The sequence below is a fragment of the Pezoporus occidentalis genome, unplaced genomic scaffold (genome assembly GCF_034315485.1).
Source record: "Pezoporus occidentalis ecotype Australia unplaced genomic scaffold, CSIRO_AGI_Poc_V1 ctg11, whole genome shotgun sequence".
NCBI classification, from domain to species: domain Eukaryota; kingdom Metazoa; phylum Chordata; class Aves; order Psittaciformes; family Psittacidae; genus Pezoporus; species Pezoporus occidentalis.
Window position 1 is genome coordinate 9296147 of NW_026912886.1, and position 18640 is coordinate 9314786.

The 18640-nt window shown below is 41.4% G+C and overlaps 1 protein-coding gene across 1 annotated transcript; it reads left to right on the plus strand.

The window, feature by feature from the left end:
* The first annotated feature begins 7320 nt into the window (after positions 1-7320).
* MESD (mesoderm development LRP chaperone) lies at positions 7321-15628 on the plus strand. The gene is made up of 3 exons (XM_062630209.1): positions 7321-7615; positions 12367-12599; positions 13468-15628. Exons 1-3 carry the CDS (start codon positions 7457-7459, stop codon positions 13730-13732), a joined length of 657 nt encoding a protein of 218 aa, XP_062486193.1. The 5' UTR covers positions 7321-7456; the 3' UTR covers positions 13733-15628.
* The last annotated feature ends 3012 nt before the right edge of the window (positions 15629-18640 follow it).

Consider the following 18640-nt stretch of genomic DNA (forward strand, 5'->3'; position numbering starts at 1 on the left):
ATGATTTCAGAGTGCTCAGAAAAGTAAAAATCAATGGGCAGGAGAAGCCTATGGAATTGTGTTTCAAAGTATTTCCAGTTATGTCCTTAAAAGAGGCACTGAGATATTATGTAGCGCGAAGAATGCCTCTCATAAATATTAACCTAGTTTATTTTTAATGAGGATTGACCACATTTAATTAGGTTTTGAAAGATTTCATTTTGGAGAACGTGGGTCTCACCCCTGGCTAGAAGAGGTGTTAAATGACCTAATGTTTTCCATTTTTAGATGCTGCTGCCCGCCATGATGCTCCATGTGATTTGTGCCATTCCCCAAGGACAAAGTGGAGAGATCCTGGGTTTGGACAGTTCCTGCTGTGGCTCCTCCACCAGCCTTCCTCCCAGCTGCCATCACCAGCTAGGACTTAACCCGTGGCAGCTCCTAGCAGCTGACAGGGCCACCAAAGCACTTAGTAACTGCTGTAATACAAAGCAAATATTCTTTGAGCTCCTTTAATCCACTGATCCTGTTCTTATCAGACTCAGCATTAGCAAGGGGTGAGACCAGTCACCACTGTAGTCATGTAGTAAGTGTTGCTTGTGGACAGTCTCCAGGGCAGTCTTGGAATCATAGAATGTTTTGTCTTGAAAGAGACCTTAAAGATCATCCAGTTCTAGTCTTGCCAAGTGTCATTTTCCTCCAGTCCTTGCTGTGGATGTTCAGCTCTTCTGCATGTGAAAGGCATGATGAAGAGTAACCTGATTTGTACTGTTTGAAAACAGTGTCAAAAATTCCACCTTAATTGGTCATTTTGCTATGGATGAGGCATTTCTTGTAGCAGCTGCCTGTTGGAGCCTTCCTGCAGGCTGCGTTGGTGCCTTATACATACAAGATCACTGTTAGTCTGGGTTTAACATCCTTACTATTTGACCATAAACACAGAATCGTACTCTAAAAGGCAGCCTTAAAGGCAAATTCTATTGGGTAGAACGGAGGATCAGGGAGGTACATGCTTTAAAGTTCCAGTTGATGTTACCTGTGTGATTTAGGAGGAAACTTTTACTCAGTGATGTTTGGGGTGGGTATTTCTTTCGTAAGTCTTTTGCCCATCTCTCTCAAGAGGAATGCATGCATACCCATTTACTTCCCGGCTGCTGAGTCCAAAGGTGACCTGCAGGACTCAGGCAGCAATTTGAATTGGTGTAGAGGCTTATAAGACATGAAAATCAGCTGTCCATGCTTGGCTGTGAAAAGATTTCACTGACAGTCTGAATGAACCAACTCTGGGGCTCAAACCAGCAGGCATTGTCAGATACAAGGGATTAAAAGGCTTTTTAATGTGGCTTAGTAGCATACAGAAGATTGGCTTACTTGTATGAGCTCTTCTTTCGTCACACTGATCTTTATTTTGCATTGTGCTTAGTACAAGAGAAACTAGAGGCCGAAGTCTTTTTCCCTAAATCACCTGACAGGACTTGGCCCTTTTACTGCTTCACAAAATCTGGGGGTTTTATTGTGAAGAAGGAATTGATTTTGCCAGTGTTGAGTAATAGCTGAAGAATACCAAGTTGTAATAATTTTATGAACTCTGTATGTGGCCAGGTTCGTGAGAGGAAGTTACTATGGAATGGGTTATACTACTTCATATTACTTTCCTGTGTAGACGTATCGATCTAACTTAATAGGGAGCTCACTGATGAAGGAATAAAAGGCAATTTGTTCCCCTGTGTCAGTTCTATGTGGCTAAACCCATGAGGTGGTAATTACAGAATGATAGCTCCAATTCCGAGGGATGCAGCTGCTTTGTCAGGCTGAGAGCTAAAACTCAGAGGAGGATAAAGCTGGCAGAGACTGGTGGATGAAATAACACAAAGGCAGACTTTGCAGAAGGGGCTGTAAGAAGCTGGGCCACCCTCTCTGCAGCAAGGGAACGGTAAGTCAGACAGAAGGAAAGGCAAGTGTGTTGACTGGTTTATTGTTTTTAAGATCTATTTAGTCTTAAATGGTTTGGTGCTAAGTAAGTGTTTTGTGGTCAATACCTACAGGCATTACTTCAGGAGAGACTGAAACTGTGAGCTCTGGGTCTGTCTCAGGTCTGCAGAGGTAATTATGGGTAAATCGCTAGGGATGCAACCTGAGACTGGGCTGTGTGTGGCAGAAAAAAAAAACCAGCAAAATGCAAACACAGTCACAATGTTTATTTTTAATTCTTTGAAAATGACTTTGTTTAAAAATAAGTAGCTTTTAGAGTAAGGGGCTTTCACAGACAGGTTTAACCTCAGTGTTTTGATAGGTTTCATTTTATATATGGCATAATCAAAACCACAGCATCAAAGGTAAGAAAAAATTTATTACACAGATACCAGTAATGTAAATATGTCAGTTATGTCTCAAAGACTGCTCAGCTCCAGTTGCTCAACTGAGAGGTAATACAGCAGAAGTGGGTTTATTTTGTTGTCCTTCTATTCACCATTTATTGTACTGTTGTTTTCACCGCTTACCATATATAATTGATTGGTTCTCCCCTGCTGTTACCATGGATATTTAATACATTGATATGGAAAGCAGATGCACTTTTATGGAAAGGAAAACACAGCTACAAAATTCTCTTGCACAGAATGGAAGGGTCTGCTATATTTGATGTTGATACAAACAGTAGTGGCTTTCTGCTTCATGTTCTTATCTACCATCAACACATCTGGATGTCCATCCTATACCTCATGTTTCATGGTGCTAGTGCCTAGGAGGGCATTACGTGCAACATAGCTCCTTGTGTCCATTTTCCCTCCTGAACATGCAAGAAGGGCCAGGCACAGGTTTGTAGGCCAGTCAGCTTGAAACTGAGAAGCAATTGCTGTCAGAGTGGTAAATGCTGTTGATTAGAGTGGTCCATGAATCAAAGACCCTCCCTTCAGGCTCTGAGGTCTGGGGTTTTTTGAGATCAAAGGAGAACACAGTATTTTGAACAAAATGTGCAAGGGCCCACCCTTCCTGAGCTGCACTTCTGGTAGATGTTCTGTCCTGCAGCTGCAATACTCCAGAGAAGGGTTTGGTTCCTCCTCCCCCTCCTTTTCTCTTAAATATGTATCATGAGAGAAATTTAACAGATGTTTTCAGAGGAGTCTCTGATCCTACACTCATTGTGCCTGTGTGTTCTATGTGGAGAGCTGCTGATTTACCAATTTAAGTAAGTCTAGCACCTTTAATTCATCAGAAGGTCATGTAATATATTACTTACATTAGATGTAGGTGTCAAAACTGACCTGTAAACCTAAAATTAAATTGGGACTACAAAATTAATTTCACTTAGATTGTGGAAATTAGTCTATAAACGGAATTCCTGTGGGAACTGTGTAAACCTTCTTTGACACTGATTTAATGTAACTTTAAGTTGTGTAAGCAGTACAGAGTTTTAAGCAGTACAGAGTTTTAACCAGCACATATTTGTAGCAAATCTTGCAGTAGGATGAGTATTAACAGGAACATTCTGTGGTGTTTCTGAATTTAATGATTACAGCGTAGAGCTTTATTACAGCTTTACTGCAGTCAGGCGTTGTACTCCCTTCCCAAGCCTCAGAACACAGGTAATGATACAAAGCTGACATGTAGTCTGTCAAATACCTCCATTCAGTCATTAAGCTTTAATTCATAAAGTGCACATGCACAGGACAGTATACAGTTAGGGTAAGAATTTATTTTGTGGTCAAAACTGAATTTGGAATCTGAATGTCAAGGTTAATACCTGAATCAGAATTTCATATCCAAATCACAATAATTAGCGCCTAATTTGGGAAAATTTGGAATCAAAAACTTGAATTTTTCAAACTGGACCCAGGAATTCAAGGTCTGATTAGTTCTGGGACAAAAATCTGCATTCTTTTAATAGATGGCAAGTGAGTGTGCTTGTTTTATGCATGCAGTTAATTTGAGGACTGAAATTATTCTGAATCACTCAAATGTTCATGCTCCAGATTACAGCAGATTTTGCTTGCTATGCTGCTAGTAACAGTACTAAAAAGCATATTTTTTCTTTCTTAAGATACAGAAAGACTCTGTTTTTTAAAGATAACACGTTCAGGTGTTCTCTGAAGGTGACAGCATTCAGAGGTCTCAATTCATGCATGCACTGTCTGCACAAGAGCTCATGTATGAGACTGTTTCTGCAGGGGAACATTTAGGGTACTTAATGTAATTTGACCTGTGAAAACACTAATTTTGAATGTTTTACTGAAAATAACTCAGAATATCCTGAATTTCTGTAGAATATATGACAATGTTTTTAAACAGGGTAAGGATACTCTGAATTCTGCATCATCTCAAAACTAGCATCAAGTTCTCTGAGATCTGCTAAGTCTTCTGTGTTAACACAGTGTTGTCCTGGTCCCTTAATAAACCAGTAAATGTGAAAGCAATTCTAATGCCTATTGGGTTGTATGTATAAAGAGCACAGCTGTACACCAGACCTCACTCATTTCACATATGCAAAGTAATCCCTAAAAGGCTGCCTTTCACAACACCTTAGTCATCTAAGCCACTGTTAAACATCCTCTTGGAGTAGTAGAGTTCTCAAAATTAATCAGTTCTTCCAGATGCAGCATGTGTTGATAGCAGATAGCCCGTGCATGTTCTTCTGCATGCTTCGGGTTCATCTTCTGATTTTATTAGTTTAATCTCTTAATTATCTGTATGTCCTTCCAAGAAGGCACTGCCCTTTCCTTGATGAAGTCAAATTCCTTCTTCTTTCCAAGGAATGTCAAGGGATAAGCTTTAAGAACCTGCTGTACTGTATTTGCAAAAAGAAACCTCATGTGATGAACGAGAATCCATCTTACAATAGAAAACTGCACCCAAACCCCACGACCAGCAAAGATGTGAGAGACATTCTGGCAGCTAAAATATATCCACATTCTTCTTTTAGCTCATAGGAAATAATGGTATAGGAAATATATTCTGCAGAAATACAGTTCCAAAAATGCAGGTTATATTAAAAAACAAACAAAAAAAAAGACTCCCAAAATCCCAACCTTAACAGAAATTTATAACATCCTGAATCCTCTCATATTTCAGCTTGACCCAACCCTACTGAATAATGAAAACAGTTTACATTAACAGGGGGAGGTAGATTTGCCTTTCTGATAAGGTGTAATTTTATTATTGAAGGTACTCCTAATAAAACGTGGAAGTTGCCCAAGTAACAGCCACATCTTGAGGCATTCCCTGACATGACTAGACGGGATTTTAAGCTACAAGGTAAAAGTTTTGAACACCTTAGTTTTGCAATTGACAGTGCATGTAGACAACTAGTATCAGATGCATTCTGTATTGTAATCATAGCAGCGTGAGCTGCTAAGACTATATGAACTGTTAAGGAATGTCAAAATGCTTAAGCTATATAAAGCATATTTGAATCATTCTGTAGATACTTGAATAAAACTGTGTGCTTCAATAAAAAGAAAATGCAATTCAATTTGCCCCTGTCAGTGATAGGTGTTTCTAGCTGCACTGCTTTTGTCTCTTGCATGGGAAAAAAAACAGCAGAATAGAGGCTGGGTAGATGTTTGTCCTACAGCTGATACGCAAAGCACAGGCTTTGAACAACTTCTTCCTGGACACAGAATTCTGCCTGAACAAAGACAGCTGCAAGGTTACAGCCAAGCATGAAAAATATCTCCCTTTTAAATTAAGGCTTTTCTATACACGACAAGGAAATGTATAGCGTTGTTTGGTGAAGTGCTGGATATAGTGAACAACCTGTTCATTTACCAGAGGGAACTGGATTACTTTTGAGATCCACATCTGAAAGTAGCACCAGATATTAAAGTCAACCTTGGCTTGGTTTGTTCTAATAAGAGAAAACAGCATGGAAGAAAGTATTTCCCAGTAGAAACTCAGTGAAAATATTTTATACTGTAAATCCAGCTTTCCAAAATTGAATCTTTAGTCTTTTTTTTCCAGTGACTGTATGCATGTTACAGTAATAACAGAAGTTACCAGAAATGTATTTTAGTAAGACCTCATTAACCAGGGCAATATGATATAGTATATCTGATGTTCATTACATTTAATGAGAAATCACTGAGCAGATGTGACTTTCTGGACAGCTTTGTGAAAGATACTTGACTAAACCCCTGTTTCAGTTACTGTGCGTATAACAAGCCCCATGAATAGCTATGGTCTAACTGCTTCCTGTTTCTCAGGCACACTGGCAGTGTCTGAAATGGTATCAAGCGATAACCCTCACTATGGAGGCTGCAGGCCAGACGGGGTGTTTATGAGGGTGCTGAAATTGTGGATCCCATATCCTCCTCTGCTGTTTCTCATGCTACACGTGAGCTTGGCAACCTGCTGCTTCATGTGGCATGTCACCCTAACACTCACAAGCTATGTCAGTGTCTTTATCATTTTAAGTTAGTTCCGGCTTCAGAAAGCTTCCCAAACCCACACCCCTGCCCATTGACTGCTCTTGGTCTGCATTTGTATGCTGTGCCTGTAAGGTTCTGGTTAATCATAGACTATGCACAGGAACAGAACTGGGGTTGAAGTGCTCACTCTGTAAAATTAGTTGCTGTGCTCTGAACCTGCTTTCCTTCCAATGCTTCCACTTGAACAGAAAAGCACCCTGCTCGCTTATCACCCTGACCACAGCTAGTATCTACCAGGATGCAGTTACTGTGGCCCTTCCTTAAATTCCCAGGTTCAAACTTCTTGGCAGTCCAAGCCTAAAAGGCAAAAGAGAAGCTGGTGCTATTTATAATTAAAATTGCTTCCATGAGGGGGAAAATAATAAAGACTGAAGACTGAAATAAGGCCATGCAGGCACCAGCCTGTGTCGTTTGGTTTGGAAAATTCTGGAAAAGTAATCTGTACAAAGACAAAGCCGCATCTCTTTAATTTTTGTTGCGTCCAGATGTTCTGGAGCTGTAGTAATGAACAGCTTCATTTTTAAGTGCCTTCTTTTAAGAACCTTAGTAGTTAAAATGAGAAGATGCTCCCACGAGCCCAGTTTTTATCTCACAGCAAACGCAGATACCTACCGTCCTGCTTTTAGAAAGCAACAGGACATCACATAGTTCATACTGCAGGAGCTGGCCCATATACGCGGTTATTTAAAACCACCTTTAACTCAGCCGTCTGGGACAAGGTCTGCGGGGCCTACACGCAGCGCGACCCCGACCTCCTCAACCGGCCCTCTCTGCCCGGGCTGCGGCATCGCCAGGACCAGCAAGAGGAGGAGGTAGGGGACGGCACTCACCATCCCTTCCGGCGCGGCTCGCCCCCAGCGCTCGGGCAACACGGCCGGGAGCCCCGGCCCCCCCCCTAGCCCCGGCCCCCGGCCTTGCCCGCACCGCCTCCCTCGCTGCCCTTTCGCCCCTTCCAACTCCTCCTGCTCCTCCCCGCGGCCCGAGCTGCCGCTGCCCCCGCCCCTTTAAGGCAGCCGGGGCCGCCTTCCCGCGGCGGCGGTGAGGTGTGGGGGAACATGGCGGCTGCTGCGGGCTGGGCCGTGCTGGGCCTCGCGCTGTGGCTGTGCGCGGTCGCCGGCGAGCCCGAGGGGAAGCAGCGGGCAGGGCCGGCCAAGAAGAAGGACATTCGGGACTACAACGACGCGGACATGGCTCGGCTGCTGGAGCAGTGGGAGGTGCGGGGCCGGGGATATGCGGAGGGGACCCCGCGCGGCTGTGGCTCGGGGCAAGGCGGGAGGTTTGGTGCCCGCGTCTCGGCCGCGCTTCCCCAGGGCCTGGCTGCGGCCTTGGTATGGAGCGGGTGGGGGGATCCGGGGCCTGGTGGCGTTGGGGTGGCGGGAAGCCGGTCCCTTCCGCTGGGGCTGCATGTTCCTGTGTAGGGAGTTACAGCATCGGGGCGAGCAGGCACAGGGGGGCTTCTGGGGAGCTGCCGTGGTCCCGGGACCCCGCAGCCTGCCCTGCTACCCCCGCCCTCGAGCACACGGTGACCGGGTGTGCCACAGCCTGGCTTGACTGGGGTATCTGCTGGGTTGGGGTATTGAGGGCCTTGCTGCTCATTCTTTGGTCATGTTTTGTGACCCAGGGATGGATAGCAGGAGAAATGCTTATTTCAGCTTTCCAGAGTAGATACGTGGTTTGTGTTTTCTTTCCTTGCCACTCATCATGGTAATGACTTCTAATTCCAGCTCTGTTGCCTCCCTTTGTCCCCATCACCCTGCTGCCTTAACTTCCTTTTGACAGTTCCCCGGCATTCCTCTCTGTGTGGTTGTCATGACACTGTTCGGTTCTTTTCACTATTTTTGTATTCCATCATGTTCTGATAAATCCCAGAGCACTCATCAGTGTCTTCTCCTCTTTCCCATGAGGCTGTTCCCCAGAATGTTTTGCACAAGTCCCCAGGGAAATAATGGAGTAAAAGCTTCTGTCTCCTGTAACACCATGTACAGCTGTAAGTCAAGGTGGAGAAATAGGTTTTGTATGTGTAATAAAGTAACTTTTGTGAGAAATAAGGATGTCTGCCTTGGGCCTAGTTGGCAGATTATGAACATGTTCATCCCAGGGACTGTTACTGTGTATCTGTCTCCCTTTAAGAAGAGAGATTCTTGGAAAACTTGAGTTAAAATTCTAAATAAAATTACATAAAATCTCAAAATTCACCTTTCCATTGGTGGTATCAGCCAAGGACCAGGTGGTCCCAGCTGGTAAAAAATCAAAAGCTTAAATGATGATATTGGCTAACTTCAATGAAATTTGGCATTTTAGGGAAAATCTTAGAAGGTTAACGTCTCTGAATTGGATGCCTGGGTGAAAGGGAGACTCAAGTCAATGCTGTCGTGACTCTGGCTGTGTACTCTGTTCCAGCCATGTGGCAAGCAGGAGGCTGTTCAGGATTTTTCCTCTCTAGCTGGAGCAGGTCCCCGATCCATTTCACCATGTGCTGCACAAATGCTTGTAGCTGCATTGCATGCAGATGTGGCTGAACATCTGGGGACTTTGCTGCTTGGGCTGGCATTGCCACTGAGGGAATTTGCAGCCAGTCACAGCCCTGGGAGAAGAAAGTTACTGAAGCAGTGGCTCAACAATGAGCAGTTGTTGGGTCTTTGGGATGGTCAGCTGCATGGCATTTTGCCTGGTGGTAGTCAGGACTCATAAAAAGAACATGAAAGGCTTAAGGGGGTGGTGGCTGGAGGATAGAGGAGAAGAAAAGCATGAGTGGACTTGATGGGGTGGGATGAGAAACAAAGGGGCCATTATGAATTTGGATAAGAGCAGGAATTATGCTCTGGAGCAAGGGGCACAGGGCTCAGATCTGTACAGAATCAAGTGTCATTCATCGCAACTGAGATGACGCCTAATACTTTTTATTTCTCTGGCGATTAGTCAAAAGCACTGGAAGATGGTGGCTGGTACATCCTTGGGTTCAGCCATAAGCCTGGTGAGGCTGAGGCTATGGCTCCAGCAGCCTTCCTAGAAGAAGCAGCCACCTCTGTGCAGGCTCTTGTGCTGCCACTTGCCCTGTGCTGGTGCAACCATGTACATGGATGCCCGATGAACCAGGGGAGTGATCTAGCAGAAAATGAGGATGGGGAACTGAGGTTTCTTCATTAGATCAGTTGCATAACTAGAGTTTGAAGCAAACTGCCTACGGATTTCCCCCATGGAAAGGGACTCTCCAGCAACCTTGGGTCCAGAGGAGCTGGAAGCAGAACTGAGAATGTGGTCATTCTGTTACTGAAATGTCCTATTCTTTAAGTAGTTCATAATTGTTGTAAGCTCAGGATTTCACGGGCTTGACTGCGAGCTGAGATTGTTGAATAGGCCAAGGAATTAGGTGACGTATGTTGCTAATAGTTTTTAAAATAAAAATTCAGGGCATTGATGAGAAATGCATGAGAATGGGAGCAGAGGGGAGGAGAAAAAGAAGGAATACATAGGAAATACATAGTTATTACTGTATTGTGTTATGCTTTCCCTCTGAAGCCTCATGTTACAGCTTAAAGGAATGAATCTGCTAGACATTTCAAAGCAAAAGCTTATACTTTTCTCCAGTCTTTTGCTTCATAGATAGATTTATAGATACAAAACTGCACGATAGTTTGTACAGGATCAGGAGAAGGAGTGTGGTATAAGGGAGCTTTTGACTGCCTTTTATGATATTTCTATTCAAACTGCAACAGTACAGCTTTACAAGCTGAATAGTTAAGGGAAAAATAGGTTAATATATGTTTGATTGTTCTGTCACTAAGTCCAAAGTCAGTTTCTGTATTGCATAAGGACTATATGGAAACATTTCTTCCTTTCCCTTTCAAAACTGAAATAAGCTGGTTTTGCACTAGCCAAACTGTTCTAAAATTAGGACTGTTTAGCTTTTACTTCTGAAGAATGTTTTTCATTGGCTCATATAAGTTTTTGTATTTTCACTGTGCTTTACCAACATGAGCATTTGCCAGCTTCCTCTAAGATTAGTATTGTTCCCCCTTAGTGAGGGCTGTGGGACTTCCCTGGGGCTCTCCTTTACTCTCAATTCACTTAATAAGGAGTTTTCAAAGGGATGTGAACTGTTTGAAAGCGTCCTTCAGCCTTGCGAAATCGAAGCAAATGTAGTTAGTAAGGAAAGAAAGGATAAAATCTAAGGCTTCTACAGCTTCTGTTCTGTGGTAACTAATTTTTAAACTCCTTTGTCAGAAAGACAGCAAACTACGTAATTGAGATGGGAAGAGAGGTCGCTTGCATGGAACCTTACCTTTAAAGGGTATGGGAGGCTTCGTGTGGTGGGATGTTGTCAAAGGATGATGTTGAGTTTGCATATAGGCATGTGCAGAGATGAGAAGGTAGTGCATACTTAGACCTAAAAAATAAAGCTTGGCTTCTGAAGGGAGTTACCTTTAGATGCTGCTACAGTTCATGCCCCTGATGGAGTGCTGCATATTTTCACAAAATACTTGGAAGTCAAAACAACACCTGAAATGTCTGACTTAATTCCTACTGATTTACTAGTGCTTGAGTGGATGCCAGTATAGGACTTCCAGGGTTTTATGTTGTATTTCTGTATTAATTTTTTAATATGATACAAATACTGTTGAAGAAATCAAGCTCTGGCTCAATGTAAGCTGTCACTCTATTCAGTCCTCTCTCTCATGAGCTGTTTTAAGGGAGAGCAGTTGGAATTCTGCTTTTCCAAATATTTAAATGCCTGTCAACCTCAGCAGAGGCATCAAGAGGTTTTTTTTCTTTATTCTGGGAGTAATTTACTCCTGGTGGTTATGTTGTCAGACTGTGAGCTGCAGCTGTGCATTAGAAAAGTCATGAAGCTTTTAATATAAGTTTTCCTGTGGCATGAGACTTGAAATTCTGAATTTTTGTGGGTTTTATTTGGTAAAGAGGCAAAGTCAGGAAAATTGAATTCTCAAGTGATCAAATGAGTCCTAGAGGTGAGTTTTGACCTCTGAAAGCAATGTGCAGGTGAACACTTTTCTATGTGTGTCTGAGGCTTTTTAGTGCAACTTTCTCAGTTCATCATGTATGCTTAATACATTTATGTGAAACTGTGGAAAAAAAAAAAGTGTTATTTTATGAAGTACCTGTGTGGAATTGTGCTGAATTAACCTTGAGGCTGAACTATTTCTCAGTATATGGTAAAAGGAGTGTCTAGCTGTGAGTATGAAAATGTGTTGAGGGGAGGGTTATAAATGGAAGAATACTCTTGATGAATGTCCTGGGTTCAGCAGTAGCAGTCATGTTTCTCCTCCTTGGTAGCTGGTGCAGTGCAGTGTTTTTTGACTTTCGGCCTGGGAACAGAGCTGGTAGCGATGTTTTGGTTTGGCCAAGGACTTTGTGAGCCTCATGCTCTGCCAGGGAGGAGGGGAAGCCGGGAGGAAGCAGAGACAGGACACCTGACCCAAACTGACCAAAGAGGTATTCCATACCACAGCACGTCATGCCCAGGATGTAACTGGGAGTTACCCGGAAGGGCTGGGAGACTGCAGGGTTGGAGGAGGTATCGGTCAGAGCTTGGTCGGGCCTAGGGTTCGAGTTATTGGTCGGCTGGTGGCGAGGTGTTGTATTCTCTTCCCTTGTTATTTCCTTATCATTATTATCATTGGTGGTAGCAGTAGTGGTTTGTGTTACACCTTAGTTACTAAACTGTTCTTATCTCAACCCGTGGGAGTTGCATTCTTTTTGATTCTCCTCTCCGTCCCTCCGGGAGCAGGGGCAGGGAAAGAAGTGGGGGGAAGTGAGTGAACGAGTTACCTGACTGGGTTTAAACCACGACAATGAAGTATCCTGAAACAAAACTCACTATTTGTTTTGGTTTGAGAATCTCCATTATCAAGCTAAAAAATGCTTTGTCAAAGTGGGAAATTGGAAAACAGAACAGCTTTGTGGAACAGTTGGGTTTAATGCCTCCTTTTCCTTTTCAAAACAGAAAGATGATGACATCGAAGAAGGAGATCTTCCTGAACACAAGAGGCCTCCAGCACCAATAGATTTCTCAAAAATTGATCCAGGCAAGCCTGAAAGTATCCTGAAGCTGACGAAGAAGGGGAAGACTTTGATGATGTTTGTCACAGTGTCAGGAAATCCCACAGAAAAAGAGACAGAAGAAATCACTAGCTTGTGGCAGGGCAGTCTCTTCAATGCAAACTATGATGTGCAAAGGTAAGCTGTTATACGCAAGGGTGAAGTTTGTCTTTTTACAGAAGCCTTGTTTCTTTCCTCCTGAGAATCTTTTCAACTGTTCATGCTGTGCCCTTCCCCACCTCAATCACGTGTCACTATTTCTGTATCAGTTTCTATGCTAATTTGTTGTAAGTCATGCTATAAAAATTCTGGCATGGTGCACAAATCTTTTTAACACTTACAAATGATGTATGCATAGCCTCATTTGTTTATATCTCATTATGTTTCAGCTATTTATCAGTTTTAGTTGCAGTAGTTTGCCTTTATGTGCTTGATGGAAAATGCCACCCTTGGAAGACTTGTCACCACAGAAGGCTTTTTGTTCCCCTTGCTAAAAAATGTGGTGTTTCTGAAAGAGAGAGGATCACTTTGAAACACAGGAAGATTGTGTCTCTTGTACTGAGGCTGGGAAGGGTTATAGTAAGTGTATAAAGCAAATATAATGCCCATTAGTGGGTTTTACGTAGTGCTAAATTAATTCCTAAGTTGTCTTTGTATTCTCACTCCTCCTTGGTTATTTGCAAACTTAATACATGTTATTCTTACATATGCTAGAAAATTGTTCAATGTCCTCCTCCCCAGGCAACAAGATCAGCTCCATCTCTGGGATTGTTCAAGGCCAGGATGGACAGAACCTTAGGCAACATGTTCAAGCATAAGGCATCGCTTCACATGGCAGGGGGGTTGGAATTAGATGACCTTAAGGTTGTTCCAACTCTAGCCTTTCTATGATTCTACGATTCTTGCTCTTGCATATAAGCCTCAGTCACGGAGGTGCTGTGAATTAAGCAAGATGTTGTACTGCTTGAAAAGCACAGAGCTAACAGAAATTATATCTTTCCTCCAGGTTCATTGTTGGCTCAAATCGTGCCATCTTTATGCTGCGTGATGGTGGGTATGCCTGGGAGATCAAAGACTTCCTGATAAGTCAAGAAAGGTGTGCGGATGTTACTCTGGAAGGTCAGGTTTATCCTGGCAAAGGAGGAGAAGAAAATGAGAAAATGAAAAACAAAACAAAACCTGAAAAAGCAAAGAAGAAAAAAGACGCAGACAAGAAATCTAACAGCATCAAAGAGGACAACCGAGCAACCAACCAGAGAGAGGATCTATGATGGATGTGTTAACCAGACTGAATACTGTTCCTTGAACAGAAACTAAATTTCCATGCAATTCCTGGGTTTACTGGGGAGGGGGGAGAAAGGAAGCAGAGATTACTGAGGTTAAAAGACTTTTATGTTGGAATTCACCAGTTTACTTACTAATATTGGCCATTTGTTTAGTTGCAGGATAGGTAATGTTTAATACTTTAGTTTGTAATTTTGTATGCTTTTGTGTTAAAATTAACATACAAATCTGTGTGTCTAACACTGCAAACTTAAATTAGGTGGAAAAGAAGAAACAGTCTCAGAATACACTGATACTCATCTTTAGTATCCACATACATCTTGGCTGTGCAAGTTGGTCATTGATTTGTAACTGCTGATGGACAGCAGAATGCAGTACTAATACATTCTCTTGGAAGTCAGTTTGCTAGAGTCAGTTGCAAAACTGCATAAAAGTACAAAGAATAGTGGTACACTGGCCAAAGATGCATGAAATTACAGGGTTTAGGACATGTCTGGTTAGGCTGCCTGCTTCTTTAAAATAAACAAGACCTCTTCTGTTTGTCCCAAGAAATCCATGGAAATTCTTAGAAGCAGGATAGAAGCTAAGCAGAGAACTTGGCTAATTTATTCCAAATCAGTGCAGAAAAGAGATTCTGTACCGTTCATAGTGATGCTGGGTTGTTAATGAAATTACATCACCCTCATGAGCAGTGTCAGGGCAAAAGGAAGGTCAGATTCATGGCATTCAGGTTGCTGCTGCTGCCAAAGAACTGTGCCTCTGGAAGCAGGTGTTATGTATGCCCTATTATCTAGACAGTAGATTTTAACTCGGAAATTAATTTGGTTTACTCATTTAAGGGTTTGCTTAAATCTTTGAAAAAGCACTAGGTGCTGTGCAGAGCTCAACTTTGAGTTAGACATATCCCTTCCTGATGTTTAATAACCAGATTATTATTTTTTGTTTGGGTATAGATTGCTGACTGACATGGTTGATTGTGAAAAAAACACACATTGATTTAAATAATCTGAGGTTTGATGTATGGGAGCAAATACAATTTCTCCTTGACATACTTTGTATAATTTGGAATGTTTTATTATTATTCAGATTGTATTCTGTCAAATTCATTACTTAGAATTGTTGCCCTTCTGCCTTACTGCCTATTAGGGACTAAATGCACCTTGTATGTGTGGTCCACATCATTTTCCAGAGGATGAGCACAGTATTTTCTATCTTCATTCAATACTACTAAGATGTTACTTTGACTCTCTCTTTAAGGTGCTAAAATCCAAATGTTTTGGATAAAAGGTCCTAATTGAACCATAATGGTTAATCTCATGGAATACTTCAGTATCAAAGTGGGAAACTGATCTGTTGAGTACTTGTCCTAAAATAAAAGATGTGACTAAACTTACTGTTTCACTGAGTAGTAAAGCCTTTTAAATAATTAATGCATTGAGTTAGTTATTCGGGAGAGACACAAATTCATCTTTGGTTTCTGTACATAAGGACTAAATGATGTTGCTGAAGGTTCCAGGTGATTGGGTTTATTTAATTTTAATTATATTTGTATGAATTTAGGATTAAAGAAATCTTTCTGGCCACACTTCGTTAAACAGGCCTGTGACTATTTGAATAGAAAATGAAATCATGTATTTCTTCAGGATTAACTGTATTACTTTTAAATTGTACTATTAATCCAAACATGTAACGGAGTTGAGAAGAGTCTCAGTAGATGTTTGGGTATTGCATTGCATCAAGATGTGCAGTCCATTTCTTGTTCATTACTCATTTATCATTTTGTCAAGTGTTCTTGGTTTGCACCTGCCTTTTTTTACGGAGTGTTGCTTCTCACCTTTAGAGATGAGCAAAGGTCAGATGAAACAATAAATACAAAATATTAATGAGTGGTTTTCTTTTTACAACTTATATCTATGGTATGGAGGTGACAGTTCAGATCAGAAACATGGAAATTTAAGTTTCTGTAATTTGCCTAATCTTAGGAAACATAAACCTGATTTTTTTAGTCAAAGTGAGTTCTTCCTGAGCTAAACAATGAAGCAGTGTAAACCAACCTGCAAAGGCAGCTCAGCCAAGGAGGAGGAAAAAATTACTACACTATGTAGCTGTAAGGCCAGCTTTTGAGAATAGATACTTGTTTTAGTCATTCGTAAATCGACATTTACAGTAGGTTGGAGCCCTTACCCTTCATGGTTAAAAGGAGGGAGGTAATTTTGTTGAAATTCAGCCAGCCAATTGACTGGGTTTTTTGGTTGGCTGTTCTGAATTGTTAAGTTGCCTAACCCAAATGCAGCTGTGTTTTGTGCATGTAGTTCAGTTTAAATTTTAAAGTGTGTTTTGGTTTTGGGGGTATTTTTCATTATTTTTTTAACGAGTGACTTGAGAGTTGCTTTTTGATACAAAAAAAGTGCTGCTTTCAAGTAGCTGCTTTTTTTTTGTCTTCCATTTTTCTCCCTTTTTCATGCTTTACACTCAACAAATAGCATATTTAACTATTAAGTATAATGTGAACCTGGCAGGAACTTCACCCAGCCAGTCTTTCTCTGGTATTGCAGTTCATAACGATAGGCCTTTGAGCCCCTAGGACTTGTCCTCATACAGTGTTGCATTAGCAGATGTTAGCTGGTAACGATTTGAGAGACCTGAACATAATATCACTTTTATATATGTATGTATAAAAATAAATATCTTCATAAAGTTACTTAAGGTCATTCATTAATGTTTTGTAGGTGCCCCAGCAGATGTTGAATTCTGCGTTAAGCGTCTCATCAGACTTCCAGTAACAGATTTTTGGCTATACATACGGATATATGTTCAGATATTGCCTTTAAAGCTAATTTCACTGGGGAGGGTGGTGGTTATAGCTTTCCCTATTTCTTTTTTTTTTCAGTATTAAACAGAGGTATATGGGAAATGATCTGCTTTCATGACAGCTGAGTAAGTGCCTGCTGTCTTTCTCCATTCAGCTCAGTGGTTTCTCTGTTCTAGTGCCATAACTTAAGTTTTCTAAGTTACTGTTCTATTTTTAACTCGGCAGTCCTCAGAAAAAAGCAGTTTGGCAATGGTACTACACAAGATGTGTTTGCACTTTGTGAGGAATTTCCAATGGACAATCAAATTTTTTATGTAATACTGGAACGAAGATGTTGTGGGTTTTATTTTATTGGGTTACTTTGTTGTTGTTGTTTGGCTTTTTTTAAGATAGATGTATAGTGCGTGCTTTATCAAAATAATTTAAATTCCTACCTCAAAGAATACAAGTGCATCCCCTGTTCTCGAGAGCTTAATTTTATTGACAAAAGAAGTAGGAAATCGGGCATTTAAAGTGGGGGCCGGGGGCCAAAAGATCCAAGAGGAGCACCATGTACAGTAAAGGAATGAATGTTTCTGTGATTCTATGTTGGCAGTTGAATTTATAACTAAACATCCTCACTAACTACTAAATCTCCCTAATTAAGCAATGTAAACAGTATTCATCATAATTTAAAAGAATGAGAATTGCAAGTGCCATCATTACTTTGTATGTGCGCTAAGATTTACCTGTGCTTATTTGCTAAGATTTACCTTTGAAGGTGCAATCAAGTTCCCTGTAATACCACACCTGTTACCAGTCTTATCTCTATTTGCTGCACTGTCTTGCTCGGTATGCATCGCTTGCTAGCAGGTCAGTTTGTGGGTACCGTTTTGTGGCTTCTTTTAGTTTGTCTTCAGCTTTGTTGCTGCAGTTATTACCAATTATTACCCAGTTTTTAAACTTTATTAGGACACACACACTACAAGATTTCTGACCTTTATGTGAGTGGTTAAAGCATTTCTATTCTCTGAACAGTTGGGTCTGCCTTGACTTCAGAAAGACTCTGATCCTGTCACTGCTTCTGAACTCTTTCAATGTGTCATGAAAAGGAAATCATACATTAAAATAACATTTTAAGATAGGGAACTTTTGTCTGAGTTTTGGCCACTGTTCTTGTGGGGCTTATACTAAGGCGTAGAAGTTATTTCCAGTCTTTATCTCTGGCTCATTTCCTTTTCTGTGCAAGGAGTAACAGTGATTGCCTTTTCCAGAGTTGTTTTTTTTTAATTGCATTGGACGTTTATAGAAATTCAAAGAGCCTGTGCCTGTATAGTGTGATGCTCCTGGTTTTACAGCTGCCTGTTTCATTGCTGCTCTCATGTTTCTCGTTCTTAAGATTGCCAGCCTACTATGTCTGGTGATACACTTTTATTCGCTATTTCTTTTTATAAATAAACTATTTTTGCATATCACTGTGTCCCATCAGTCATACTGTGCCATTTTTAACGGGGACAAGCCCCACTGAAGCCAGGCAATACCAAACTGCCAGGAAGGTTAGAGCTGTTTGGATTCATGACAGAAAAACATTCCACTTGCGTTCATTCTCTGATGGTAGTGGGGTTCCTCCTCCAGTAGAGAGGTCACGCAGTGTGAAGGGGGCTGGGCACACCATTGATCTCCAGCCAAAGAGCTCTGCGCAGTGTAGCTTTTGATTGGTATTTAAAGCTGACATACAATCAAGCATTATGCAGCACACCAGCCTCTATCCAAAGCTGGCTGATAAATGCTTTGTTTCTTTCCTGTGTGATGCTACTTAATAGACTGGTATTTTCACTCTTGTTTCCAGTGCCAGCTGTGTTTAGTTATCAATTAATCAGTGGCATTGTATCAACGGATTTGTGTAACAGCAAAACCAACAGATCCATTACCTATCATTTAAATTAACAGTGATCATTGCAATAAATAATTTCTAAAAAAATAAATGAGTCTGTATTTTTTTTCTATTTATTACACAGACATTTGTGCTTTGAGAGGGAGATACGGGACAATTAAAGGAGCTTCAACCTCTTCCCAGTGTTACTGGCAAAGGCCAGCAAATAAA